Below are 25,331 nucleotides of genomic sequence, written 5' to 3'. Positions count from 1 at the left end.
TGCTTGGAGACAGTTTCAAAGTCAGGCCAAGTCTCGATCGCACTCCTATACGCATGTATTAATTGTTGTAGTGAAGGCTTGATTTTGACCTTCGCCTTGTCAAAAATATCATGTACGCGCTGCCTAAACCGGTTTGACGAGAGTGATTAGCCCAGAAACTTGGGCTGCGGTGACCAGACAAACTTGACACTATTTCTGCAGAGCCCTTCTTGCTCGCCCTCTGGTGAAATATAGATAGGCTCTGCTCGCAGGGTGAAGGTATAGAAGCGTAACTGTAGTGAAAGGTCTGAACAAATATTTATTGTATTTTTACCTTGTCAACGCACGTGGCTCCCTGATAACAAGGATCAGACAAACATTCGTCGTTTTCGATTTCACAGAACTTTCCTGAATATCCAGAAGGGCAATCACAGATTACGTCATCTTTCAGATCAGTGCAGGTACCTCCATTGTTACATGGTTTTGACGCACAATCATCAATCACTAAAACAATGCCGAATGCGAGCCAATTAAAATAGGTAAAATACAATGCATTCTGTGCATGATGGTTTTCACTAGAGACCGAGGCATCAGCACAAGCGACATTCATAGCTACATGAACTTGCTGTTTATCACGGTCTTTTATAAGTAATGATTATAGTTCTAACAAAAAAGCTTCTGACTTTGAGTACGTTTTTTGTTCTTATGCTTGCGTCACTACTGAGGAAAACTTAGCGGGAAATACCATGCATGACTTTGCAAAAGATATAGATTTTCAAAGAAGAACTTACAAGGGCAAATAAGCGCGTGCATGTGACATCACGGCAACCATCTTAGAGTCCCTAAACAATAACTTTCAGGGAATTAAATTTAATTTAAAGGCATGTTGGATAATCCTGTGAGTAAATAGGTTGTGAAATAGAGGAAGCCTAACCTGGTAGCCTCGTGATGTGCGTGGGAGCAAGAATTAAACCACAGCAATAGTAAACGAAAAAAAATATCACTACAGTATGTTTTCTTAGTAGTTAGATGGGAGCGACGTTCAGAGCATCCTACCAACACACATATCTGCTGCATCAGCACCAGGCCCATAAGTAGATTTTTCTGCTGTGCACTCCTCACAAGCCAAGGCTCCCACAGAGTTCTGAAAAGAACCCTTCGCACAAGGAATACAGGGCTCGACACCATTTTCTGAATAAGTACCAGGAGAGCACTTCACTGAAAGAACAAAAATGTTTACAAAAAATGATTCGAGCACGACTTGTGAATAATAAAAAGTGCATCTGTTAACTCGGTCATAAGCTCATTTTCAAAAATACATAAAACACGTGTGACCTAACCCTAAACGCTGTAGTCTGCAGAAAAGAAGCGAAGATGCGCTTATTGACAGTGCTCTCTCTCTCTTCTCAAACAACGATTTTTCAAAAAGTATTTTGGGGCTGATAACCACAAAAACGTAAATAAGTTAATAAATATGATAATGATGTAGCACAGGAAATGGCAATGGTGATGGTAATAGCGATATTTCTTGTTTACAAACATTGACGTCACATTACTTTTGATATTCAAATTTGCCAACCACGTACGGAACAAAAGAAATCATTTTTCCAACAGCCAATTAGTTTCTGGTTGGCATATTAAAAACAATGGTTGACGTCACGAAAAACACCGCTATAGTAATGATAATGATAATGATAACTTACTTCCGCATTCATCTCGTCCTCCAGCCGCAGGAAGTATTGTGGTTGTACCCGTTGGACAATCAGTACAATTTGTGTTCATCAAACCGGAAGAGTACGTTCCGCTCGGGCAAGAAAAACATTTAGCGAGTCCAGTTGAGGAGAAGTACCCTGCTTTACATTTTTCTGTAACGAAAACAAGTCAGAAAATTTGGAGTGTTCATGGATAGACTGAAACCAAGTCAAGCTCTGTTTAGATTCCCTCTGATCAATTCGATTTATAAATAAAAGTAGACCTGAGATACGATGACATGTTGATCACACACTAACTGGTCTCTGGTTCGGAATTACTTTTGTCTTCTGCAATCCTTTATTCATTTCCTTTTTGTATCCCGAATTCTTATCAGATTGTAATTGCAAACGGAATAGGTAGGAGAGAAATGATTGATAAGGTCCATTGGGGGATTCTCCGAGTATAACCACTGTTTTGATGCATCAATAGGTGGTTGTCACGTTACGTCATGGCCGCCATGTTGGTGGACGAAAACAAAAAATCTCTCCTTAGCTCCTTTTGTTCATTCACCACCAATTGTACATTGCTGCATTGTTACCTGTGTCTCTAGAGATTGGTTGCAAACCACCCACAGGAAAAGGTGTTTTATTGAGACCTTTCGTCCTATCTGAAGCATGGTGAAAATGACTTCAAACTGTAAATTCCGCACTCATGCAGCATTTTTGCCATGAAGTCATGGTTGAGAGCTTTGCTTTTAAAGAGGGTATTCAAACTATATTTATAATATATACTTGCGATGAAATACCCGTCTGCTCTTGCATCTAAACTTACATCGGTTACCAGTCACACGGGCCCCTCAACAACTTTTTTTTCGTTTTTCGAAACTAAATTTGGGTGGACGTCTATCAAATGTTTCCATGACAAATTCGACTACCGCCAAGTGAACAGGGCGATTTTCATGGAAACATGTGTATCGTGTGTCCTTAATATCTACACGAAGGCGGCTCGAAGGCGTTAGGATCACAACTGGTCCAATTCAAAAATGGCACTGATATCGGGGCGCGTGGTGACAAGTATTCCCGGAATGCTCAAAGATAAAACTCACCGTCCGACTACACCTTCCCTCCACGGGAACTTATTATACTCATCACCAAGGCGCCCCGAGCTCAGTGCCACTTTCGAACCGGACCAGTTGTGATCCTAACGGCTTCGGGTTGCCATTTTAGTTGGTTAACGTACAAGTTCTATGGAGGGTTTAGAGACATTCATGTTCCACTAACCTGCCGTGTTTATTTAGCAACTGGATTCGATTTTTGCCCAAAAAACTGTGCTAGTTGAGGGTGGATCGGAGCCCCGACGCTGCCGTCAGCCTTCTACCTTGCCACTACATTATGAAGGAAAGGTCAAGGCGACTATTTTCCCAAAAAAATTGTTTATATATTAAGGACAGCAACAACTCGCCACATGGTAAGTTTCATGGATTTTTATTTTCATTTTCTAGCAACTTTCTAGACAGCTAAACTTCGCGTCTTCGCAACATGTGTTCTCTATATTTACTATGAAACCCGTGCGTGACACAAACAGTGAGCCTGGGTTCCCTTTGGAAATACAAACCTCAACGTACAAATTTAAAATCAAAAAAATCTATTGCTTTTGCACATTTGCATTAGATGCGGCACATGTAAAATGCGACGTTTTAAATGGGCCTTACTGTAGAAGCAAGAGGTTCATTTAAATTAAGCGCATTAACAGTGACTAGTGTTAATGTTTTGGGTACTTGCCCGATAACACTACAACTGATAACGCAACAAGGGTAACACTATTCTCAGAATGTTGAACTCGAGTGTCGTGTTGTTGTTTATCGCTTTACCCGCCTCTATACAAATTGTCAAATGCTATATCACCACATTCCATCCTTTGTATGATGGTAATGATAAACCCATGGTGAACGTTTTCGTTCTATTTCAAGACCACCCTTGACAGCCCTGTCAATTAAGTCCCAGTCCTCTGCTCCCCACGTTATCTTGTTCCTGAAATCCTCTGAGAATCCACCGAATGTTTTCCAGTCCTTTTTATGCATTGCTATTGTTCCAAAGCTGTAGTGGTACCAGTGACCCTTGGGTGTGCTGCTGCTCCCACTACAGTTTAGGAAAACAATGTAGGGAGCGTAAACTGTCTTGCCGCCCAAACATTGCTAAAATGAAAATATAATATTCAAGTATTAATACAATAATTATCAAATTATTGAAAAAATACGCGAAGCCCTTAAACGTACGCTTTCAACTGACCAGATTTCATAAAGGTTAGCTATTCAAGTCACAGTATAATGTCGTAAAAGTTTGTTTGACGGCACAAATAAAAGAATGGACAAATTTCTATTTCCGAGCCTGCGAGGAGAGAAACGGCCGCCGGAAATACGTCTGCGTTCGCAGCTACTATCTGCGTTGTCCAGCATTTTTTTGGTAATATATCCACAAAGACTGGGGATTCATTTGATGAATAACCTTAACTAAACTTTACCCCAAATGATTTGTAGAAAGGAACTCTGTAGATGAACTTAAACAAAAACAAAGTGAGTCGGTTATGAGGATTAGAGTTTAAGGTGTGTCCGGGGCCTTCTCAGCCCATACGTACCTTGCGTATTTCGTTAATAAACCGACTTCCAATGTCAAGATGTAAGTCTAAGGTGACAACAATGGCGCTAGGGTCCTTTATTGAGTTTATGGCTTCCGTAAAAGAAATTGTGCGCGAATAGTTTCCAGACTTCGTGATATAATGATAGTTCTTCAGGCTAGATCTTTGGAAAACATTTGTCAAGTTAACATCCGGGCTTTCAAAATCGAATACAACCACGTGTAAATGTTCATCTCTTGATTCTTGAATGATCTTCTCCACGTTCTTGATAAAGTGGTGAATCCACCGGCCAAGGTTCTTGGCCGTCACGATGAGATAGACATCCGCAGTCCTATTCCATTGCAGGCCCACGGGATAACACAAGCTCGTCCCATTTGGTTGAAACACGTACTCTGCCAAAATATACTTTTTGTCAGTTAAGACATCTGAGACAACAACCTCGAGAAAGTATCGCACTGCTCCTTTCTTACGGTCTTCTTTTTTCTCTACACGTCTGATGGACAACAAGCTGTATCTCCTACAAGGAGAAAAGATGAAATACGATCAATCTTGCGGAGCTTCGATCAAGGGTCTCGTCATAGCTGAGAAATTATGAAACCCCTTGACATTTTCATAACACCTATAATGGTCTTCTTTTTCTTAAATATCAGGTTTTAAATCTGTCGCTGTTTTCTTGAAAACTGCCTTTACTTTCATTTCCATAAATCAGAAAATCAGATAATCAGAATTCAGGGCTCCATTTAAACTACTGTAGCTCTGCTAAATTGGATATCGCAGGATAAATATTGAATTAAATAAAATAGAATGAAAAAATGGACAAAACCTTTTTCTAATCAAGTTACTACACAGGCACCCCAAGCTCAGTGTGAGGGAAAGCCAACCAAAAATATAAGGATTTGTATGGGAATCCCGATAAAAGTCCGGAGAAGATAAATTTTATGAAAAAATTATAGATTATAAAGCCTAACCTTATTGCCATTGTGGGCGGCGTCCTTCCTGTTTTTTTTTTTTTTTTCAGATTCGACGCGGATTGAGCCATAACTGAACACTGGAGCCCACAAAACTGAGTCAAATATTCCTGGTTAAAATGTTCCCACGCTTACAATTACACCGTAGAATTCAAAAGCAAAGGTTTTTCTTTCATTTCAGTCCACTAGCTGCGCAATCGAAGCCCTGCCAGCGACGTCAGGTGGCTGTTAGTAGGGAGTTTAAGCATACGAAGTTTTTGAGCCACGGACGGCAACCGGAGGTGAGCTGTTTTTCATTTTAACTTGTCTTGTCACTAACACCTTTACATTGCTAAGTATCTTTCCTCCATTAGAGATGATTAGGTTAAAAATCTGCGAGACAGTACTGTTCTGGCATGCGAAATGTTCATTTCCGATTGCCGTCCGCGGCTCAAGAACGTCGCGTCCTTAAACTCCCAAGTGTCTTAAACGAAACGATAAAACGATGGAAAAGATCATCTTTCACTTTGAACACCACACGGTGACCGTTGAGTTCGGTTTGGCAACGAGTCTTTGTTTGTGGCTTGGTAACGAATCGTTGTTTCCCTTTGTTTGGTAACGTCGTCAAGGACAGAGATTCTAAAAGCTTAGCTTTTAGAATCTCTGTACGGTGGCCAATTTACATTATCAACTCCGTTGATAAAACCAAATTTTTGTATACAGGGCTTCGATTGCCCGGCTAGCGGATTGAAATAAAAGAAAAACCTTTGCCCTTGAATTCAACGGCGAAATTGTAAGCCTAGGAACATTTAAATTATGCAGGAATATTTGAGTTAATTTGTCAGGCTCCTGAGAATTCAGTGCTCAGCCTTGGTATTTTACTATAACCGTTGACAGCCAAGGAACTGAAAATGGCTCAATTCGCGTCGAATCTTGAAAAAAACCACACAGGAAGGAAGGCTTTTTAATTGAAAATTTTTCGTAAAATTATCTTCTTGGTCTTTTGTCCGAATTCCCATACAAATACTTATATTTTTGTTGGCTGTTCCTCACACTTAGCTTGGGGCGCCTGTGGTTACTCGCCCACGAAAGAAGATTTTTCAATCTCATTGAAAATAAATCCATTGCGATGGCCTGCCTTCCTTATGTTCGTGGTGTCACAGAACCCCTTACAGATTTTCTTCGAAAGAATGTAATTAACGTTTTTAATAGACCTCACAAGACTTTAAAACAAAAACTTCAAACCATTGTGGTGTATAAAATCCCTTGCGCCGATTTTTCCTGGAGCTACATTGGTGAGACTGGAAGAAGTTTTTCAACGAGGAAAAAGGAACACATTCGAAATGTAAAACTATGGAAAACTGGCTCTAATATTGCAGCTCACGCTTGGCGTAACAATCACTCGATTAATTTCAACAATGCCAGAGTAATTGACAAGGGAAACTTCCGAATCCGAGAAACTTTGGAATCTTGTCACACCGCTAACACTAATGAAGCCGACAATAACTACAAGCCTTCGCTAAAACAATACACTATTATTTTAGATTAGCGCATTTTTCCCTTTTACCGTTTTTACAATTTTTTTTTCACATATATTTCCATCTCGCGCATTTACAGCAGTCTGAAAGCCGAAAGCTTACGTTTTTTAAAATTTTTAACCCGAGAACGCTTTTTTACATGAATATGTCTCCAATACCTGATTACTCTTCTATTTTTAATCAACATTTATTGGGTTAATTAATAACCCAAACACCTCAAAAACCGGCGAGTGTCATATTTGAAAAGCTGAGGTTCTGTCTTGCCAGTAAAAAATCTAACATAACTAAGGGCATAGAGGGAAAGAATTTGATATCCCACAGCATTATAGACAAATGCGAGTCAACGCGGCCTTGTTGTTGTTTTCATGGAGCACAAAATCCACAGTCCTGCAATATGGTCCTACAGTATGGTCCGGGATGGTGTTTCAAATCTACGCGGCTAGCTAATGCCTCGATCACCTCAGCGGATAAGTATTTAAACAACAGGAATTTGCAAACTTACCCAAAGTAGTTCAGTTCAATTGCTTCCATGTATCTGTACACAATTGACCATGCTTCTTCTTCATCCAAAGAGAATTCATAATAAAGATTGAAACTTCTCTTCAATCGCATGATACCATCGACAACCGGAAAGGGGTAAATGTACGTTCTCTGTATGTGACGTCTAACTCCGTCAAACTGTTTGAAACCTTGCAGTCGAGACTCTGTCAGGACATAACTCGGTTGATATTCGCAGTATGGCAATGCCTTATTTACCGCTGTGTGTTCTAAAAAAGGTATCCTTTCTGGATCTATTCTCATGTGTTTATTATTGTTACCATGTTTTAGCTTTGAGATACAAGAAAGTGCCATTGGTAAATCATCGTCAAATACCTTATACTTTGCCATTTTTATGTCATTTGTAAACAGCGACAACTCGTGTCCAGTGATGACTTCAAAGTTAGCCTCTTGAGGTCGTTTCCATGTAACCTGAAGAAAATTGTCCGTTTCGTTCGGTGTACCTAAGGCATACAGTATCTCAATGTAATACCTGGCTCTTGCTTCCAAGAGAATCCCGGATGAAATCTGTGTCTTAAAGGAATTGAACTCCCATTTATAGATTTCAGATTTTTTACGTAAAGGCGTAACAGATGCGATCTGTATTGCTGTTCTCCAGTTCTCACTTCCGCTAAGCCAAACTTCAGCAAAACCGTTCGACGCCACGCCAAAGTGATATTCACCAGTTGTGCTTGGAATCAAAAAACCGAGCAAGCGATGAGCATCCGTGGCTGCATATATTGGTTCTTTGATTTCTGTTTTGTATATTACATGGCGCTGATCCGGCGCCTTGGGAAAAACTGGAAAATTGCAAAGCGTTTCAATTTTCCTTACGCAGTTCTTTTGCCATAGGTGATGATTTAGTCCTCTCAATAAATGGTGAGCGTCCTGTAGTGACTCTTGAAGTGAAATCCTTTGCAGTGAAGCATGCATAGATGACTCGACCGTTGTACTAACAGAGAGACATTCATACTGACTGAAAACGCAGATATGACTTACAATCAAAAAAGCCGCAAACGAAAGAGACGCAAAGGTCAGTCCTAATTTTATGGTTCGCAGCCTCATACTGAAGTGCTACGACTGAAAAATTCGATGACAACACATCCTTGAAAAAGTGGGATAACGTAACTAATCAGTTTTGAATATTCATCTATCTTAAGAATAATTTCATGGAACAGTGATAACCACGAAACACAATGATATTAGTCATATTTAAGAGAAGTCTTAAAAGAAATTGAGCGAACCAGAACCAAAACAACACGATTTTCAAGTGGCAATGAAAAAGAACTACTTTTTTTTTTCGGTCAGTTTTACCGTGGTTTGCTTTCATGATAAAGTCGAGCACACTAAGTCGATCGTGCATATTTTTATTTGTTTTTCCTTAAGGTGTGAGCTTATTGTCATTATTGTCGTGTAGAAGGGACCAAGTTCCTGAACCCTGAATGAGTGCACAAACAAGTCCTCTTTGAATTGTCCAGAACACGAAGTGGAAACCTACAGTGGTAAATAATTGTTCTCAAATACAGGCAATTTGCCCTCTTCATTGCTTGCTTAAAATTTCGTAGGAGAGGTTTTGCATTTAATAACTGGCTTAAGGTGTTTTGAATGGGGACAGCTATTCTTAGAGTTATTTTCATAGAGATAATTATGTCCTAGTCGATCCTAGAGTTAAAGTTAAGTCTCCAAAATCCTGAATTCAAGATTTTGGAAGCCAACATTCATAAAAGCTAAACTTTTGTTTAGGCCTAATTAGGCCTAAGGTTAGCTTTTATGCATGTTTAGGATACTTTTTGTATTTCTAAATTCAGGATTTAGGCCTTCCAAAATCTTGAATTCAGGATTTTGGAAACTGAACTCTAACTCTACGACATAACTCTATGAAAATAACTCTACTGCTAGTCAACCTGGTTTTGAATACAACAAAAAGAATGAGGACATTACTGAAATAAACAGCTCAAATTAGCATGATGGCGTAGGCGTTTTCCCAAAGGACAGGCTGTTTTTTTGTGCCAGGATTAATTGCGGTTCTGGAATTATTAGAATATAAACAAAGAGCACGTTTCAAGCCCCGTCCACACGTATAAGGATATTCTTGAATCCGCAACTTTTTCTTTCCGGATACGCCTTCCGTCCACACGTATCCAGCGAATTCACTGGCGACTTCGGAACTTTTAAAATACGCTCCCCAGAAGGGATGTTTTTGAGTCCGATATGAATCCGGAACCGTGTGGACACCATATCCGGATATTTTTTTATCCGCGGTTGACGTATCAAGATCGAACCAAGTTTCTTACCGTGAAATCAATTCTCAAGATGGCTGCCGAGGGCTTCATGGCGCATGCTCTGTTACCTCTATTTCCTTGAAGATTCTGAGTACTAGAGTTAATTTGGATACGTTTCGGATAAGTGTGGACTGGCAAATTCGATTTGAATACGCTACGCGTGACTGGAAATATTTTTGAATCTGGAAAGAAAAAGTTGCGGATTCAAAAATATCCGGATACGTGTGGACGGGGCCTCAAAGATCACGGTCGAAGGTTAAAAAAAGGATTTTTTTTGATCCAATTTCTTAATACTTCAGCGCACTGACTACAGAAAAAGAGTAATATGGGTCATTTTTCAAAGAGCGAGAAAGAGAGAGAAAGAGAACATTGCGGTAGCGTGCTATTGCAGCTAAGACCATTCTCGTCCTCAAACAAAACTTTTAAAGTGCCCTTGTAATAAAAAAAAAATCACTTCCTGAAGCCCGAAACTCCCGTGCTGCGATTATATGGAAACCTCTCTCTTAGCGATCGTCTGCGATCTGCGATTCGCGATCGTCTGCGATCATATGGAAACCAGCCTTAATTCTGCGGCGTACACACACATTGCATTCTTAAACTGGTGAGTCTTTGACGTCATTTTCTCCTTGATTCAGCTTTCTCAAAATCTTCAAGTTAGTAATGGCGGACCATTAAAAAGGAAAATTTCAGTTAGAATAAACAGGTTTCTTTTTTTTAACTAATGCTTAAAACTTTGGTCGCTTAGTGTTAAGTTAAAATAGATTTGAAATCCAAAGAAGAATAAGGCCCGTTTCAAACGTCGAACTTTACACGTGCCGAATCTAATGGAAATGAGCGAAAACAATAGATTTCTCTCATTTGCATTAGATTCGGCACATGTAAAGTTCGACGTTTGAAACGGTTCTTATCCTCTGGATAACGTTATCCGACCTTTGAACAACTGAAAGCCTATTATACGTTTATTGCTGAGGTCATGGATTCAAATCCCATTCAGTTTAAGTCTCAAATTTTCAGGCTTTCCTTTCGGTACTTCTTAAATAAGACTCACATCTTCACCGTGATGATCCAAGAATGTTAACATACTTCTTTCAACACTTCATATATATGTCAGATTTATACTGTAATGTGTTCAATTTTCTCTCAAGCTTTCCTTTCGGTAACGTCTAGGACATTTCCATTGTTCACATAACCCACTAATTTTTTCTTAAATTATACCGGTGCAACTGAGCTATGAAGCCACCGTGACTGATTTGGGAGCAGCTGGTCAATTTTGGAGCGGAAAAATTGTCACAAGATGTCTTGGTTATGTTATAAAACAAATATTAAGCGGTTCAACGTGTACTATCAAGTTATAGTTGCACTTGAGAGGTTTGCTAAGCACTAAAGAAGATAGATTCCACTCGGCTATGGCCTAGTGCGACGCATGCTTCTTTCCTGCTTAGCAACTTTCCGAGTGCAACTATAACTTGATAGTACACGCTAAACAGTTTACTCCACTCCAGTCAACTCTCTCGTAAGCGTACACCATCGGGAATCCGAAAAAGCATCCGTTAGTAGAGCTGTCCGCTTACGAGAATTATTCCCATAGCGTAACGCTACAAATACATGTTGGACTCTTGTTCATGTCAAACGAACGGATTTCTTGCTTTCCCCCGGATAATAAAAGATTTTAGGGGTGCCTTTTTCAGTCGAGCGTTTGCTTTAACTCACACACAGCATTCACGTAAAGCATATATCAATTTTAGTATCATAGTATTGGAATAGCTCTTAATTAGCTTCCTTCATTCAGTGTAATGTAGCCTTCGCCACAGTATACAAAAATTTGGTTTTATCAACGGAGTTGATAATGTAAATTGGCCACCGTACAGAGATTCTGAAAGCTGACGTTTCGAGCGTTAGCCCTTCGTCAGAGGATTCGCTCTGACGAAGGGCTAACGCTCGAAACGTCAGCTTTCAGAATCTCTGTACGGTGGCCAATTTACATTATCAACTCCGTTGATAAAACCAAATTTTTGTATACTACTTCCCCACCGACGCAGCACCACAGTTTCTTTAGAAACTACCCCTTCATTCCTTCGCCATAGTAGTTTTGTAATATCTATAGTTTGTATTTTGATTTCTGTTGCTGATGTCTGATACCCTTTATCGCAGTAAAATAGAGTTTTCACACCAGTTCCTACATTATCCTATCCTATGCTATGCTAAAATCATCATATTTATCACTGAATAGCACCAGATGCTAGTTATTGAAGTATGGGAGGAAACGGGGGTTGTTTTACCACCAAATCTGTCTGAAATGCTTTAAAACTGTGCAAAAATGCTTAAATCACGACAAAAATTGCAGTGACATAAAAAGGATAATTTCGTACCTATACAAGAAGTAAAATTCTTGGTATCGTTGCCAATGGTCCATGTTCCCTCTGGGCACTGAAGACATTCAAATCTTCCTTCCTGATTCTGATAGCTTCCTGGTGAACATCGGATACATTTTTCTTGCAAGGAGTCATAGTACGATCCTTTTGGGCAGCGGACTACCAGAAAACAACATATATGTATTACTAAATTTAAGGGGTAAAGCGTGATGCTGAAACAGGTTAATAAATCAAACTGAAGCGTATGTGTGGCTCAACTTCAAGATATCAACCACTGACTGACTGCCAACAGTCTCAACATTTGCAGAATTGACGTTGGTTTGTTGTTCCTGTAAATACTCACTCCAAACCTAGAAATCGGTCAAAAGATAAGTTCGCGTGGGGTATTAGCAATCAACTTTGTTCCCAGGGTCTCTCTGTTTTCCTTCATCTGGAGCGAGGAAGAGACCGAAAAAATGAAGATTTTGGTAACTAGGTGACCTCTGTCCGCCATTTCAATAATGAAAATAATAATAATAACAATAATAATAATGATAATATTGATGATGATGATGATGATAATGACAGCAATGTTCCTTTCAAAGCACTATGAAATGGAATTTTCACCGACCAAGAAAACTTACTACATTTTTCTATCTGTCCAGAATCCTTATTGCACTGGCACAGGGTGTGAGGTTTGGTTAAACCATCGCAACCGGATTCCAGTGAGTCGCACTTTCCAACTACTGCACCGGATTCAGAGCAGTACGCCTCAGCATCGCTCAGCGAGTACCTTTGATATTCAAGATCAGTTGACGAACGAAGTGACCTCCAATCGAAGGACTTTGCTTGTTGATCCATTAGAGGTTTGGCATTATTGTCCAGAATCTGTTCCAGTTGTGACACGGTCTGAGAAACACTGCCTGATTGCTGTTGTGCTACGATATCAACTTTAACATAAACCTCGCGGACGACGCTACGACGGCGCCGTTTAGCCGCGTTAGTAGAGCCACAGTAAACATTAACGTTTCCAACGTGACACTCCATGGGATGATTTTTGCAAAGAGATGCTGGGACAAATTGAGCGTTCAGTAAAGTGATGAAGTTAAGTTTGATTTGATCCTGTGCTTCTTGTGAGTTGCAGTCACCGGAGTAGTAGAAGAACTGCGGGATAAAAGCCATACGAGCTTTGCCGGGTGTGTAGCGGACTAAGACAGACAAACGCCTTTAGTATGTTATTGGTAAACGTCTGCCCATATATTGTTGTTACAGTATATTTTTGTATTACTTTGAGGCAAACATTTAATGTGAAAAATCTCCTTCTAACTCGTAACGGGCTCAGAGACAGAAATTCTCCTTTCGCACGTAAAACAATTTTATTCCGATACGACATTGCAACTCAACCCCCCACCCTTCAGAGTAACTCTAGTTCACCGTCACGTGTTACCCTCTTAAAATAAGGACCTTTACCTTAAGCACATCTTATCTAACGCATCCTTAATAATTCTTTTTGAACTTTTGAAAGGAAAGGCGACAGATAAGACGGATTTTGTATAGGTTAATGAAATAAGCGAAAGAAAGTAATGGTTATACGAGAATTACTCACCAGAGCAATCCGGCCATGGTGGTGGTGTACCTACAGGGCCAAAAACTGTCCATATTCCGTTAGCACATACATATGTGATGGCAGGTGGAAAGGCGAAGTCATATTGGTCATTACAACTCACTTGACAGAATCGATCGCTGACTCCAAACGCGTTGCAAGCTAAAGCTCCATTTACAGGAGCTGGATACATTTGGCATGACTTAGCTGCAAAGAGAGCCATTATAGAATGAATAAAGGAAGCTTTCAACCTCATTCAAATTTAAATTCTTCAAAGAGACAGTATCCTTTTTCTGGAGCATGTGTCATTATTTGAAAATGTTGTTGAATAATATCTTAATACACTTTATGCTTTCCACGATTTTAAGAGCCGCGGTGGCACTTAACTACATAAAGACAATGGTTGCTAAGGAAGCTTTTTAATCAAGAGCCCTACAAAAAGGTTGTATGGACGGTTCTTTGAAGTAACTTTTCCGATGGAAATCTGAAATCACTTCAATCAGAAGACGCATGGGAAACTAGTCCCAGTCCTCTGCCGTGCGTTTCACAGTAAAACGTGTATCCGTTATTTCATCAGATAAGAACCGTCCCGTACTCAAGCTTAGTGTACACGTTGCCCTAAACAATGATATTTTATTATATATTGTAATATTATGAACATATAGGTGTTTTTGCGCAATGAACCGCAATGTAGTAGGGTCTGTTGGCCAAATCTTTGCCTCACTGTTAGTTTAGACTTTCCGCCGAAATCCTTTAGTTTTACGAGGACAGCGTTTTTTGTAGCTTTTTCTTTTGTGCAATCGATGTTTACCACGTGTGGTGAAGGCGAAGTGTACTGGTTTTCTGTCCTAATTGCAGTCACTTGTTCACGATAAAGTTGAGTGAATTCACACATGCAGTACTGTTATACGTAGAGTTAGCAATGCAATCGTTCATCAATAAACATCCAATCCTGGTGGCTCATATCATTACTAATTATTGCCGAATCATTTGTAAGGTGCAAAAAATTTCTTCAATTTTTCCTGAGTTAGTGAAACTCACGTAAAACGAAAAAGAAGACTGTTTTGGATTACACTTCGTACATTGAGGTTTCTACAAAAGCGACAAGGACATAACTTATCTACCTTTAACTTCGACCATGAATGCACAGCTGTTGTTAACGTTCCCAGACTGGTCCTTTGCCACGTAATACACGAACACCTGTCCTATGGGGAAGGTTTCCCCAGAATTCTTGTTGTGTTCAATAACTGGAGGAACGTTAGAGTTATCTAAAAATTGTGGAATCGTCCATTGTACCCTCTCTGATGCTTGCTCTGTCACAACTATTTTATCTTCAGGACATGATGTATAGTAAGGTGCTTCTTTATCTGTTGTAAAAGTACAATTACAAATCTCATCACGTTACTTGTAAAGCCTGTAAGCATCACATTTATTAGTCACTGCAACTTCGATGATAAATGATAAATTCTACTACAAGGAGTACTAAAAGGCTTGTCGATTCAGTTGATTATACACCACAAGAAAAGCAATAGCTCAGCTAACGATAAAAACCGGTGACGAAAAACATCCCTGCTCAATTACCAATCGACTACCAATGGTATTCTTGCAGTTGTTTAGTTGTAAGAAAGGTGCTGTTTGGTACCTCTTTTATGTAATTTTCATTGTGAAATTTGCGCGAAAACGTACTCTTTTCGACCTCCTCATGTCCTCGATAAGACCAAGTAGTATCACCCAACTAGTCGACTAATGCAAATCCTGCATTTTGATTGGCTACGCTACTAGGGGACTATTAGTAATAGTCCTCGAGTAGCGAAAAGGGTGACGCTTTCTTTCGTTTTATTCCCAAATAAATATCTCTTCAACTTGCATTTGAAAACAAGCGAAAAGAGTTTGACACAACGTTTCGATGACTCCATGTCATCATTTTCAAGTGAAAAAAGAAAAAAACGTTTGTCAAACTCTTTTCGCTTGTTTTTATCATTAGATGTTTAACTAAATCTAATTTTATTCGGAACTTGCATTTGCTAACTTTATTATTGCCTTTTCTGTCCGACTAGTTGGGTGATACTAAAACAATTAGACCCTTCGCCCTCAAGGGCCACGGGTCAATAGCCCATTCGGCTTCGCCTCATGGGCTATTGACCCGTATTGCGGGCTACGGGTCTAGTTGTTAAGTAGCGCGACCGTTTTGCAAGGAAAACCGCTAATCAAAAGTACCCTTTCTCGAATCCTTTCCAAAAAAACGCCAAAATGCTAAATCTCAAAAATCTGGATTTGGATTGGGTCTGAAGAATCCACCCGTGTGGATTTATTTTGGAGTTCTTCAAAAAACGCAAAATTCATTTTTGCATTTAGATTTAGATTAATGGAGCGTTTCTTTTTCGCGCACTTGTTTTAGAAAGGATACAATAAGTTGGGATACGGCTAATTCAAATAACATAGAAAAAACACCAATGAACTGCCAGTAGGTTTGATTTCTGTCTATCAAAGGAAAACATATGCATTGAGTAATCTCTATCGTGGGATTATACTGCTCCACAACACTATTTCATGAACAACATGAGGTTACTGACCCAACACCTCCACTTCAAATTGACAGCTGGCTGTTAATCCGGTGCCGTCTCTGACTGTATACTGGACATAGTATTTGCCGATCAGAAACCTTTCTCCTGACTTGTGGGTACTGGTTACGGTAACATCGGCCAGAGGATCCACTCCAATTGAATTGTCATGGTATGTGGGCTCTACCCACGTGATTACTGCATGATCTTGATAAAGTGTGTTATTTGTTCTTATGTTCCCTGGGCAAGTAATGTTGGGTGGTTGACTGTCTACAGAATCAAATAAAGGGTGGTCATTTACAGCGTTTATTAATACCTCTGTAAAGCATGCCTCATTCATTACTGAAGAACTATAAAATGGAGATGTATCATTCAGTACAGTTGACTTATAATAAAATGAAAGGTACAACCTATTTAGCCAATGGTCAGTATTTTTTGGTTGTACCCTGGCCACCGGTATATATTATTGACCTGGTAGAAGCCGGCCAACAAAGAAGACGTGTTCCGAGTGAGCGGAGTCGTATGCGGGAGTGCGTCTGAGTCACAAGGCGATCCGAACGATACCGTCTACTTTCATATGACTCCCTCGCTTACGTTCTGACAAAATCTTGTATTTTACTGGGTCTGATAGAGAAACGAAAGAGACAAGACCGATCAGGTTCACTTTCTCGTTTATTATGACGTTATCATCACGGTGTTCTTTCCCTTTTGCTTGCGAGTTTAAATATATGATTTCACTTGATTGACGAATGCGACTCATTCGGAGTTAACCCCACTCCTCTTGAGACATCCAGAACAGTCCAAGGTAACCGTTGAAAATTGACATATTTTATCGCTCACATTTATCAGTCATCACAAGTTTAACGTAACATACTACGATTTGGACATATAAATAGAAGATTAATGAAACTGAAAGGCAAAGAAAATAGACTAACCGACACAAGGCTTGTATTCTCCAGTCCAATTGCCGTCCTTTTGACAGAATCGTAGCAATGATCTCCCCAGTGTTCCCTTGAAAACGTAACCTTTCGGGCACTTGAATTCGCATTGTGAATAAAATTGTAACTCTTGAGTGACGCATTCAGGGGGTTCCACTTGGCTGAGTGATATCGAGTTTAGTTTTGGACACTTAACCGCTGCAAGGCACATTGAAATTTCTTTACACATGAATGGCGCAATCACATCATCTGCAAACTGTTCTATTCAATTTACTTATGAGATCAGGTTAAGTAAATGGAAAACATCAGTAAACCGGTCGTTACACTAGAGAAAGTACAAAGAAGTACTTCTAGTAACCCTTATCATGAAAGAAGTTCCTTTAGAATTAATGTACTAATATTGTTGTTGAGTTAGGTTTTTGGCAAACTAATGTGCATGGTATGAAAAACACTGGCTTCGACTCCACGGCTGTCAGTTTAGATTTATTTTTATCGTCCAAACGGGAAATCCTTTAGGCAGAAACAACAAACAAGCATAAACAAATCATTCACCGCCTGCAGTGAAACTTACGTTCACAAATTGTATCAGATCCTGACCAAGTCTTGTCTTGTTGACAAGTTCGCACAGGGCTCCCATGCAGAATATACCCGTAATTACAGCGGTAGGTGCATGAGGTTTGGTATGAAAAGTCATTCTTTGTGCACGTTCCAATCGTTGGGTTGGCGTTAGAAACTACAGTCGGTGGGCAAACGATTTCTGTAAAAAAGATAAAATTTCTTGGGTGTCGTTCGCAGACAAACACTCACAAACTTTATTCGTGTAGGCTAGACTAAGCAAAAAATTGCTTTTCGTAATTGAATGGGGCACAACTACTTGCAGGCAACTCCAGAAATCAATTGAAACGCGAGTGGATGGAACTGACGATAAAACATTGCAGAGGCTTTTTTTTTCTATAATTGGTCAAAAACACAGACCTTGTAAAGATATGTCATACCGCCACCTTATACTGTGGAAAAGAAAGAGGGTTAAGAAATGACTGTGGCCTAGGCCGTATACGTAACCGATCAGGTAAAGATGTCAAATGAAACAAATACTTATTTTCTCCAAAAAAAGTAAAATGGAACAAAGGATGTGTGGAACATACTCATATAAGGCCTGAGGGGTAAAGTTGGATTTTCGGATGATTGAATTACTGTAGGAAATCATGAATTCTTGCAAAATTAAGACAGTTTTTTGGAAGAAAACTGTTCAGGGCTTTTATCCTGTAGTTCCTTTCGCCTGAGCTTGTTTTTCTGTCTTTATACACATTGAAATTAAAATTCTCCGGGTTTTGTCCAAACACATGCAGTACTCCGCTGGTACCACTTAGCACGTAAATAGCAATATAACCTTCTGTTACAGCTTACTATTGCAAAAGACGTCACTTCCACTCCATATTGGAACGTTCAAAGCACTTATCAGACATGTCCTCTTTCCATTTCCAGTCAGCTCGTAGCCTGTTTTACAAATAACTTCACAACGTGACAGGTAATTTCTATTGCAATTGCCACCCTTCAGCAACGCGTTCGTCGGGACTGGAAAGTCATCACACTGCCTTACTAGAAAACAAAGCAAATCATAGTAACCCCAAGCTTTATTAAGAAACCATGCAGGTCCTCGGTCGTTTTATGGAATGACGCTCTCGAGCAAGTTGTTACTCCAACAAACACATTTGCACCCCACCACAATGATATAGGGAGATAGTAGTACGGGCTTTAAAAGGAAGTACATAATAGCAAAAACACAATCAAGTTGTCACTATAGTCTACAACCTGGAAGTATATCGGACCAAGAAATAAGCATGAATTAACACCGCTATCAAAGATGATACAGGGAAATAAGAATATCTTGGGGGATTTTTCAGTCTATAGGCCATTGCAGTCCACGGAAAAGGTTAAAGTAAATCCTTAAGCACTCACATATATTGTAAATATTAAGTTCATATTGTTTTGGTAATCAAGGTTTAATTAATAAGAGCCACGGTTCAGGTAAAAGTTACAGGAGGAATGATTCGTATCAGAGAACAATAAGAACTTAATAATATATGTAAAGACTGGAATATGAATTATCAAATTCGCTTAGTTCATCTAAATTTATTACCGCTTAATTACTGGCTTGAGTACCTAGACCTTCTTTTCTTTTATATATGTAAATTAGGGATTATTCAGTTAAACTAAGGGCGCGTTCGATTGACCGTATTCCGGAATAGGAAGACATGGAATAGAAGTTAGAAATCCTTCGTTTTTGCGGGGATTCACATTAATACTGTCAAACATCTGCTAAAATGCAATTTTAAACATAGCATACATAGTGTTTAAATCATCACTCCACATATTCTTATTCCGGAATAGGGTCAATCGAACGCACCCTAAAATTATGTTAAGTACTGTAACAGCAAATCACGTCGTGGTTCCTCCGGACTTTATCTAACAACAGCTTATTTTAGAACTTCACTTTTTAGGGATTCGTTTTTTATTAGACTTTCCAATATTTGGAACGCTGTTCCTGATTTTTTTTTGTATTTTATTGATTTTTTAATTGATTTGAATTTACTTACAAAAACACAATTAAATGCAATTAAAGGCTGATTTAAAGTTACTTACAAAAATACAAATTGCAATATACAAATTAAAGGCTGTGTATAAAGAATCAATTACATGGGTTTTTCACTAACTTCATAGTGTTAGTATATCGTTATTATATTATGTTCATCTAGTCATCAGCTACCCGAAGGAATACAGTTATGTGATACAAATTTCTTCCACTTAACGTGAAAAGTACGTTTACCAATTGATTCAGCAATCGTAGTTTCAATTTGATATATTGAGGCTACTTTTGCGAGGCAAATTTTTAACGTCGCAGGATAACCTTTATTTGAGCAGAAGTAAATATGTTGTTTTGCCTGGATCAGGAAATGGTTGAGTAAATGAAAATCTGCTTGCCTTTTCCAGAGTCCGAAAATTTTGTCAATCTCTGATAACGCTTCGACTTTTATACCAATCATATTAAACAGTTAATTAAATTCTGCCAGAACGTGTTTGAATATTCGCATTCTATTACAGTAAAGGTGTTCAATAGATTCGCTTACTCTTTTACAAAATGTACATAGGAACGAAGGTGCGAAGCCGATTTTGTGGAGAAACTTATTCGTCGCTAAATACCTATGTAACACCTATGTAACACCTTTCCTGATGATATCAAAGCAGAAAGTACTTTGTCTTCTTTTAAAAAGCTAAGCTTAAGTCTTTTCTATGAAGGAGTAGTTTCTGAGGAAACTGTGGTGCTGCGTCTGTGGGGAAGTAGTATACAAAAATTTGGTTTTACCAACGGAGTTGATAACGTAAATTGGCCACCGTACAGAGATTCTAAAAGCTTACTCTTTTATTCGCTCTGACGAAGGGCTGACGCTCGAAACGTCAGCTTTTAGAGTCTCTGTACGGTGGCCAATTTACATTATCAACTCCGTTGATAAAACCAAATTTAAGTCTTTTCTATGTTGTCAGGTTATACCAGATTTTTGATGGAGATGATGTTTGTACTTTAAATTTATCTGTCCTAAATGTCGCAAAGTTAATATTTTATCTGTTTGCTCTTGTTGATATTGTGATACCTTTTTTCATATTTTTTTCATTTTGGACGGGGTTGGGTATTCAATTTTTGAGGGGTCGGGTGTTTGGGTGCAATTACCTTGTAGGGGACTTAGCTAGTGTGCTATTGTATTGAACACCAACCTTAGGGTGAATCTTTAAATAAAAATAAATAAAAAGCATGTGTGGTATGTTTTGGGTTTTCTTCTCTACTTACTTTTGCATTCAACGTGTCCTCCAGGATTCCCTTCGTATCCATCGTTGCACGTGCAGTCTGAGCGTCTATCACTCCCAATAAAGCTATGACGCGAGTTTGCTGGACACGGCATACAAGACTTTTCGTAGCCAATGAAATCTTTATATGTGGAGTAGGGACATACTATAATAGGCGGATAAAAATATAGCTTTAACGCAACAGTGAAAGGTAAGAATTGCCTTAACGTATCTACCCGAAATGCAATAGAATCTGACTCTGAAGGTGTTATTGAAAATTGTGATGATAAACGTTTATTCTGACGTTAGAGTTCTACAAATTAGACGGGAATCAATATACAGTAGGTACGGTAGGAGAACACCAGAGCCAGTGAGCAGGGTTACAGCGACGGTTGCAGCTACGATTAACCCTAATCCTAATCCAGAATCTGTGTTGAGTCAAGTTTATACCATATCCGGCCTAAGAATGTCCAGCCTTGATTAGAATTAAAACGGAAAATTACATACGTAAATTCAGGCATTGAGTCGACATGCTGCAAAATATAGAAATTTGTGAAGCACTTAAGAAAAGAGCTGAGTGATTGAACGTTGATAAACCTGACGAAGGCTGGCATTGGCCAGCCGAAATATTTATCAGTCGTGCAGTAGTCTACTTGATTTTCATAAATATCAGATAAAAAGGTTATTTGACAAGTCCACGAAACTTTTACGAGCGTGTTTGAAATCTCATTGCGCTTAAGAAAAACCAAAACCAACCACTTAATGTACTCTTTTAGGGCTTTCCGCCGATTACATCAATTTTATTCCCAGGGCTTTTCTCCGCTGAAGGTAAAAGGCTAGAAGGCGTACTACTCTGGGCGGAGAAAGACCCTGGGAACTAGGTCTCCCGATTGCCATTTCTTCTATTCTCGTCCCCAGAGCCGCCCGGTCCTTTTAGCCGCCAGAGGCTGAGCATGAGAACCAGTCGGCTCTGGAGACACAGGATTTCATTGGCTAATTTCCAAACAATAAAAATCTAAAACCGAAGTGAAATATCCTGGCGGGAGAACTCCCCCATCAACGCTGGCGCGAAATATCAAAAATGGTAGGCGAAAATTACAAATGCAATACGATGGAGGACTTTGTTGAAGACAGTCGTAGATTTTTTAAGCGTCTGAAGATGCTTTAACCAAACGGTTTTAACTAGAAACTACCCTGTCAACACTTTCGGGAATGAAAACAGCTTCGAATTAACCAAAGTGCTGGAATTTTTATTGGGAAGGAAAGTTTTAGTAGACGATAGTTTCCTTACAAAACTCTGCTCGTGTTTTGTTAAACGAAGTTTGATTAACTGACCCCGCATCAACTCATTCAACAACTAAAATGATGGAGTCACTAACTTCCATCCCCGATTCGAAAACGAAAGGCAAAAGCTGAAATATCAAGGATTTTTCATAGACAATGGGCAAGAAAACAATATTTATCTCAGTGCGTCTACATGCAGTTCACGGGAGATATGGGTTCTAAATTAAGGAAACGTAGACTATTACAGAGTATCTATGCTCTCACGATTATAATGGACATTTCAAGACTTCATACATCACCAACGCTGGAAGTTCCAGAATTATGCAACAACTAAAATACTTACGATGACAGTCGCCAACATATCCGCTCCCATAGTAACCTTTTGGGCAAGAACACTTGTATTCCCCACTTAAAAGACCGCATGCACATGTGGCCTTTATGTCACATGATCCACAAAGACTTCTTGTTTGATGGAGTTCCCAGTCTCGCTCAAACGGATCTCGAGAAGAAATATATCAAAAGGGAAGAAATTAGAAATTTAAATCGTCGCACTACATTTACGGCTTTGTTAAAAAACAAAGTCTTATCGTTTAATCGCAATTCTTAGTCACGTGGGCAAACCCTTCATACTTGCCAGCTCATATCTCACTGGTAGATAACTGAACAGCGGTTATTTTTTTCATCTGCTAAGCGAAAAGTTTTGGAAAAGATAATTGCAATGATCAATTTAAACAAGAGTTCGTTCGGATTACGATTGCTCAGCAACAGATTTATTGTGACAAACTTAGGTGTCATTCAATAAGCAGCTGAAAATATGACGTCAACATTTATATTCAAATTTTGTCTTGTTATGGTTTCTACAAATATTGGATGGAAATTGACTCAAACGCGAAGAAATTAAGGGATTTAGCCAAGCCACAAAACACTTTTCAAGTATCAAAGGCAAATTTGTGCCATAAATCCAGATATCATAATCCTAACCCGAACCCTAACCTAGCGAATACACATTTAGACCAAATGGCCAATACTGAAACAATAAATCTGATACTCACCTCCACGGAGGTAATTTGCAAGCTCTCTGAACTGCGAAAAAGAACTGTAATGGAACGCATGGCTGCTGTCTGTAGCAAGCTGCCTCAACACATTCATATTTACTCCGTTCGTTACACCTATGGAGAAAACCTCAATTTTTCCATCTTTCAGCCTTTTGGCAACGGGATATGGATCTCCTCCGCGGTTCCACACTCCGTCTGTAAGAAGAAAGACGGCAGTCTTGACCTGTTTTATGGGCCGCTTCTCGCCACTTAACCTTCCAAAAATAATGTCCTCGGCATACTGAAATGCATCATGCATGTTGGTCAGCCCTGAGCGAAACTTTAAACCCTGAAAACTCTTTTTAAAATTACATTTGTGATTCTGAGCATCGAGATAACTGATATAATTTATATCAATTGTTGCCCTTGTGCCAAATAAAATGACTGAAACTCTTGTTGCTGGCAAACTCACGCGAATGTGGCTAAGTAACGAGTTCACAAACACTTTCTCGTCGTCGAAGCCGATTTTCGATGTTCGGCTGGAAGAGTCCCAGTACCACAAACTTCCCGAGGTATCGAGGAGGAAAATTAAATCTGAAATGGAATCGTTGTGGGTTCTCTGAAAGTTCTCAAGCTCTAGTTGACCTTCAAGCCCTGACGTTCTAGAAAGAAAAAATGTTCCCAGCAAAGTTGACAAGATAAAGCAAGTGCGCAATGGAACCATTTTGGGGCAAACACGAGCGGTCCACGAAGTTTGCGGGTCTCATAGCATTACATCTGATGAAGCAACAATTGGAAATAGCATATGTGCAATTCGCACGATCTTAACAGGTGTGCAAACACAGAAAAATAGTGAAAGCTACTCTTGTAAACACAGCTAATAAATGGAGCCTGTCTTACAAATAATACAGCAAACAATATTGACAAAAAACCTTCCAATTCATAGGTTCAACGTAATACTATCGACTCGAGCAGACGACGAAGCATACATTTCATTCCGCGCTTTCTCTGTAATAACGGCAATACTCTCGGGAAAAAAATCGAATGAACAAACTTCTTAAACTTTCCTTTATGAAAATATACCTTACAGCTGTTCCCTTAAATTTTTGGTTCTTTCTTAACAATTCGTTAAAAGATAGCTTGGGGAAAATGTATAAGCACCAATAAAATAAGCCATCATTAATTATAAGCGTTGTACCGGAATCATACCGCCGTTTGTTTAAATAACAGAAACATGAAAGCGATCCTAATGTGTGAAAACTTGTATAGCTCTTCTCTTGCGCAAGAAGTGCGAATTCATCCAACTTTGCAATGCGACACGCTGTTCAGCAATGCATCACAAATGACCAACTTGAAACGACGCACGGCCGACAGAAGATTATTTTTTTAATATATTAAGTGACTCATCATTTAATCGTCTTTGCGAAGTGTGAAAAATTTACTTTTTGAAAGGAGAGAATGGAAAGGATTGGAAGAAAGGTTTGTATAAGCCAATTCGCAAGAACTGCCCTATGTTGGCAGCGTAATTAACTTTTTCAATTTTTGTCTGTAACGGTTAGTTTTTCCCGCACTGAAAAATTATAGGGAAAAAAATGCACGTTGCTATTTGGAAAATAAAAATAAAAAGTCAGATACGGTGTCTTAGCACGGCTAAATATCTCTTGTTCCGTCATTGGTGTCACACTAGGGACCTTTAACGGCGACGGCAACGAGAACCTCACAAATTTACATATTTAGTGGTCAAAAAAAAAAAGGCCGTGCGCGTGCGTTTGTCACTTTTGTCCATTTCATTGCCATCGCTAGCAAAACAAGAACTTGAGATAGCCAAAATTGAGGATTTATGAAGAACGTCAGCACTTGAGGATAAATTTTCATTTTCTCCCCGAAATTAAGCGCCGTTCTGACTAGTGTTATTTTCGAGGAAATACCACACCCTTGTAATACTAAGAAGGTTGGAATAGTCACGAAGTGATTACAATAACGTGAATTAATAGTTTGCGATGACGTTCTCGTTCCCGTCGCCGTCGTTGTTGCTTAAGCTTAATGAGAAGTTGTGTAGATCAAAACTCAATGGAGGAAATTTGATCGATAGCATCAATACCTGGGCTGTA

General features: G+C 39.2%; 2 protein-coding genes across 2 annotated transcripts in view; both read right to left on the bottom strand.

Moving 5' to 3' along the window:
* LOC138013959 (sushi, von Willebrand factor type A, EGF and pentraxin domain-containing protein 1-like) overlaps positions 1-23,972 on the bottom strand; it is a 51,117-nt gene extending 27,145 nt beyond the window's left edge. The window contains 14 exon segments of the mRNA XM_068860991.1: positions 314-483; positions 1,036-1,197; positions 1,683-1,844; positions 11,979-12,140; positions 12,605-13,168; positions 13,567-13,770; positions 14,688-14,930; positions 16,137-16,394; positions 17,060-17,260; positions 17,634-17,819; positions 18,470-18,661; positions 20,907-21,068; positions 22,530-22,685; positions 23,239-23,972. Of these exon segments, the coding sequence (XP_068717092.1) occupies positions 314-483; positions 1,036-1,197; positions 1,683-1,844; positions 11,979-12,140; positions 12,605-13,168; positions 13,567-13,770; positions 14,688-14,930; positions 16,137-16,394; positions 17,060-17,260; positions 17,634-17,819; positions 18,470-18,661; positions 20,907-21,068; positions 22,530-22,685; positions 23,239-23,944 (3,528 nt within the window). The 5' untranslated portion in view covers positions 23,945-23,972.
* On the bottom strand, positions 3,256-8,260 carry LOC138059680 (uncharacterized). Its single transcript, XM_068905297.1, has 3 exons — positions 7,293-8,260; positions 4,306-4,822; positions 3,256-3,865 (listed from the first exon to the last, which is right to left on the bottom strand). Exons 1-3 carry the CDS (start codon positions 8,258-8,260, stop codon positions 3,572-3,574), a joined length of 1,779 nt encoding a protein of 592 aa, XP_068761398.1. The 3' UTR covers positions 3,256-3,571.
* Positions 23,973-25,331: the final 1,359 nt, after the last annotated feature.

This window comes from Montipora capricornis, chromosome 8, assembly GCF_036669925.1.
Source record: "Montipora capricornis isolate CH-2021 chromosome 8, ASM3666992v2, whole genome shotgun sequence".
Lineage (NCBI taxonomy): Eukaryota > Metazoa > Cnidaria > Anthozoa > Scleractinia > Acroporidae > Montipora > Montipora capricornis.
This window is presented reverse-complemented; position numbering and strand designations above follow the sequence as displayed.

Excerpts from the sequence above, each read along its gene's own strand:
- LOC138059680 (XM_068905297.1), bottom strand. The coding sequence starts at position 8,260 with ATGCATGCTTCACTGCAAAGGATTTCACTTCAAGAGTCACTACAGGAC. Across the intron at positions 4,823-7,292 it reads ATTGAACTGAACTACTTTGG|GAGATACAGCTTGTTGTCCA; the intron begins GTAAGTTTGCAA and ends TTCTCCTTGTAG. Across the intron at positions 3,866-4,305 it reads TTATTAACGAAATACGCAAG|CAATGTTTGGGCGGCAAGAC; the intron begins GTACGTATGGGC and ends TTTTCATTTTAG.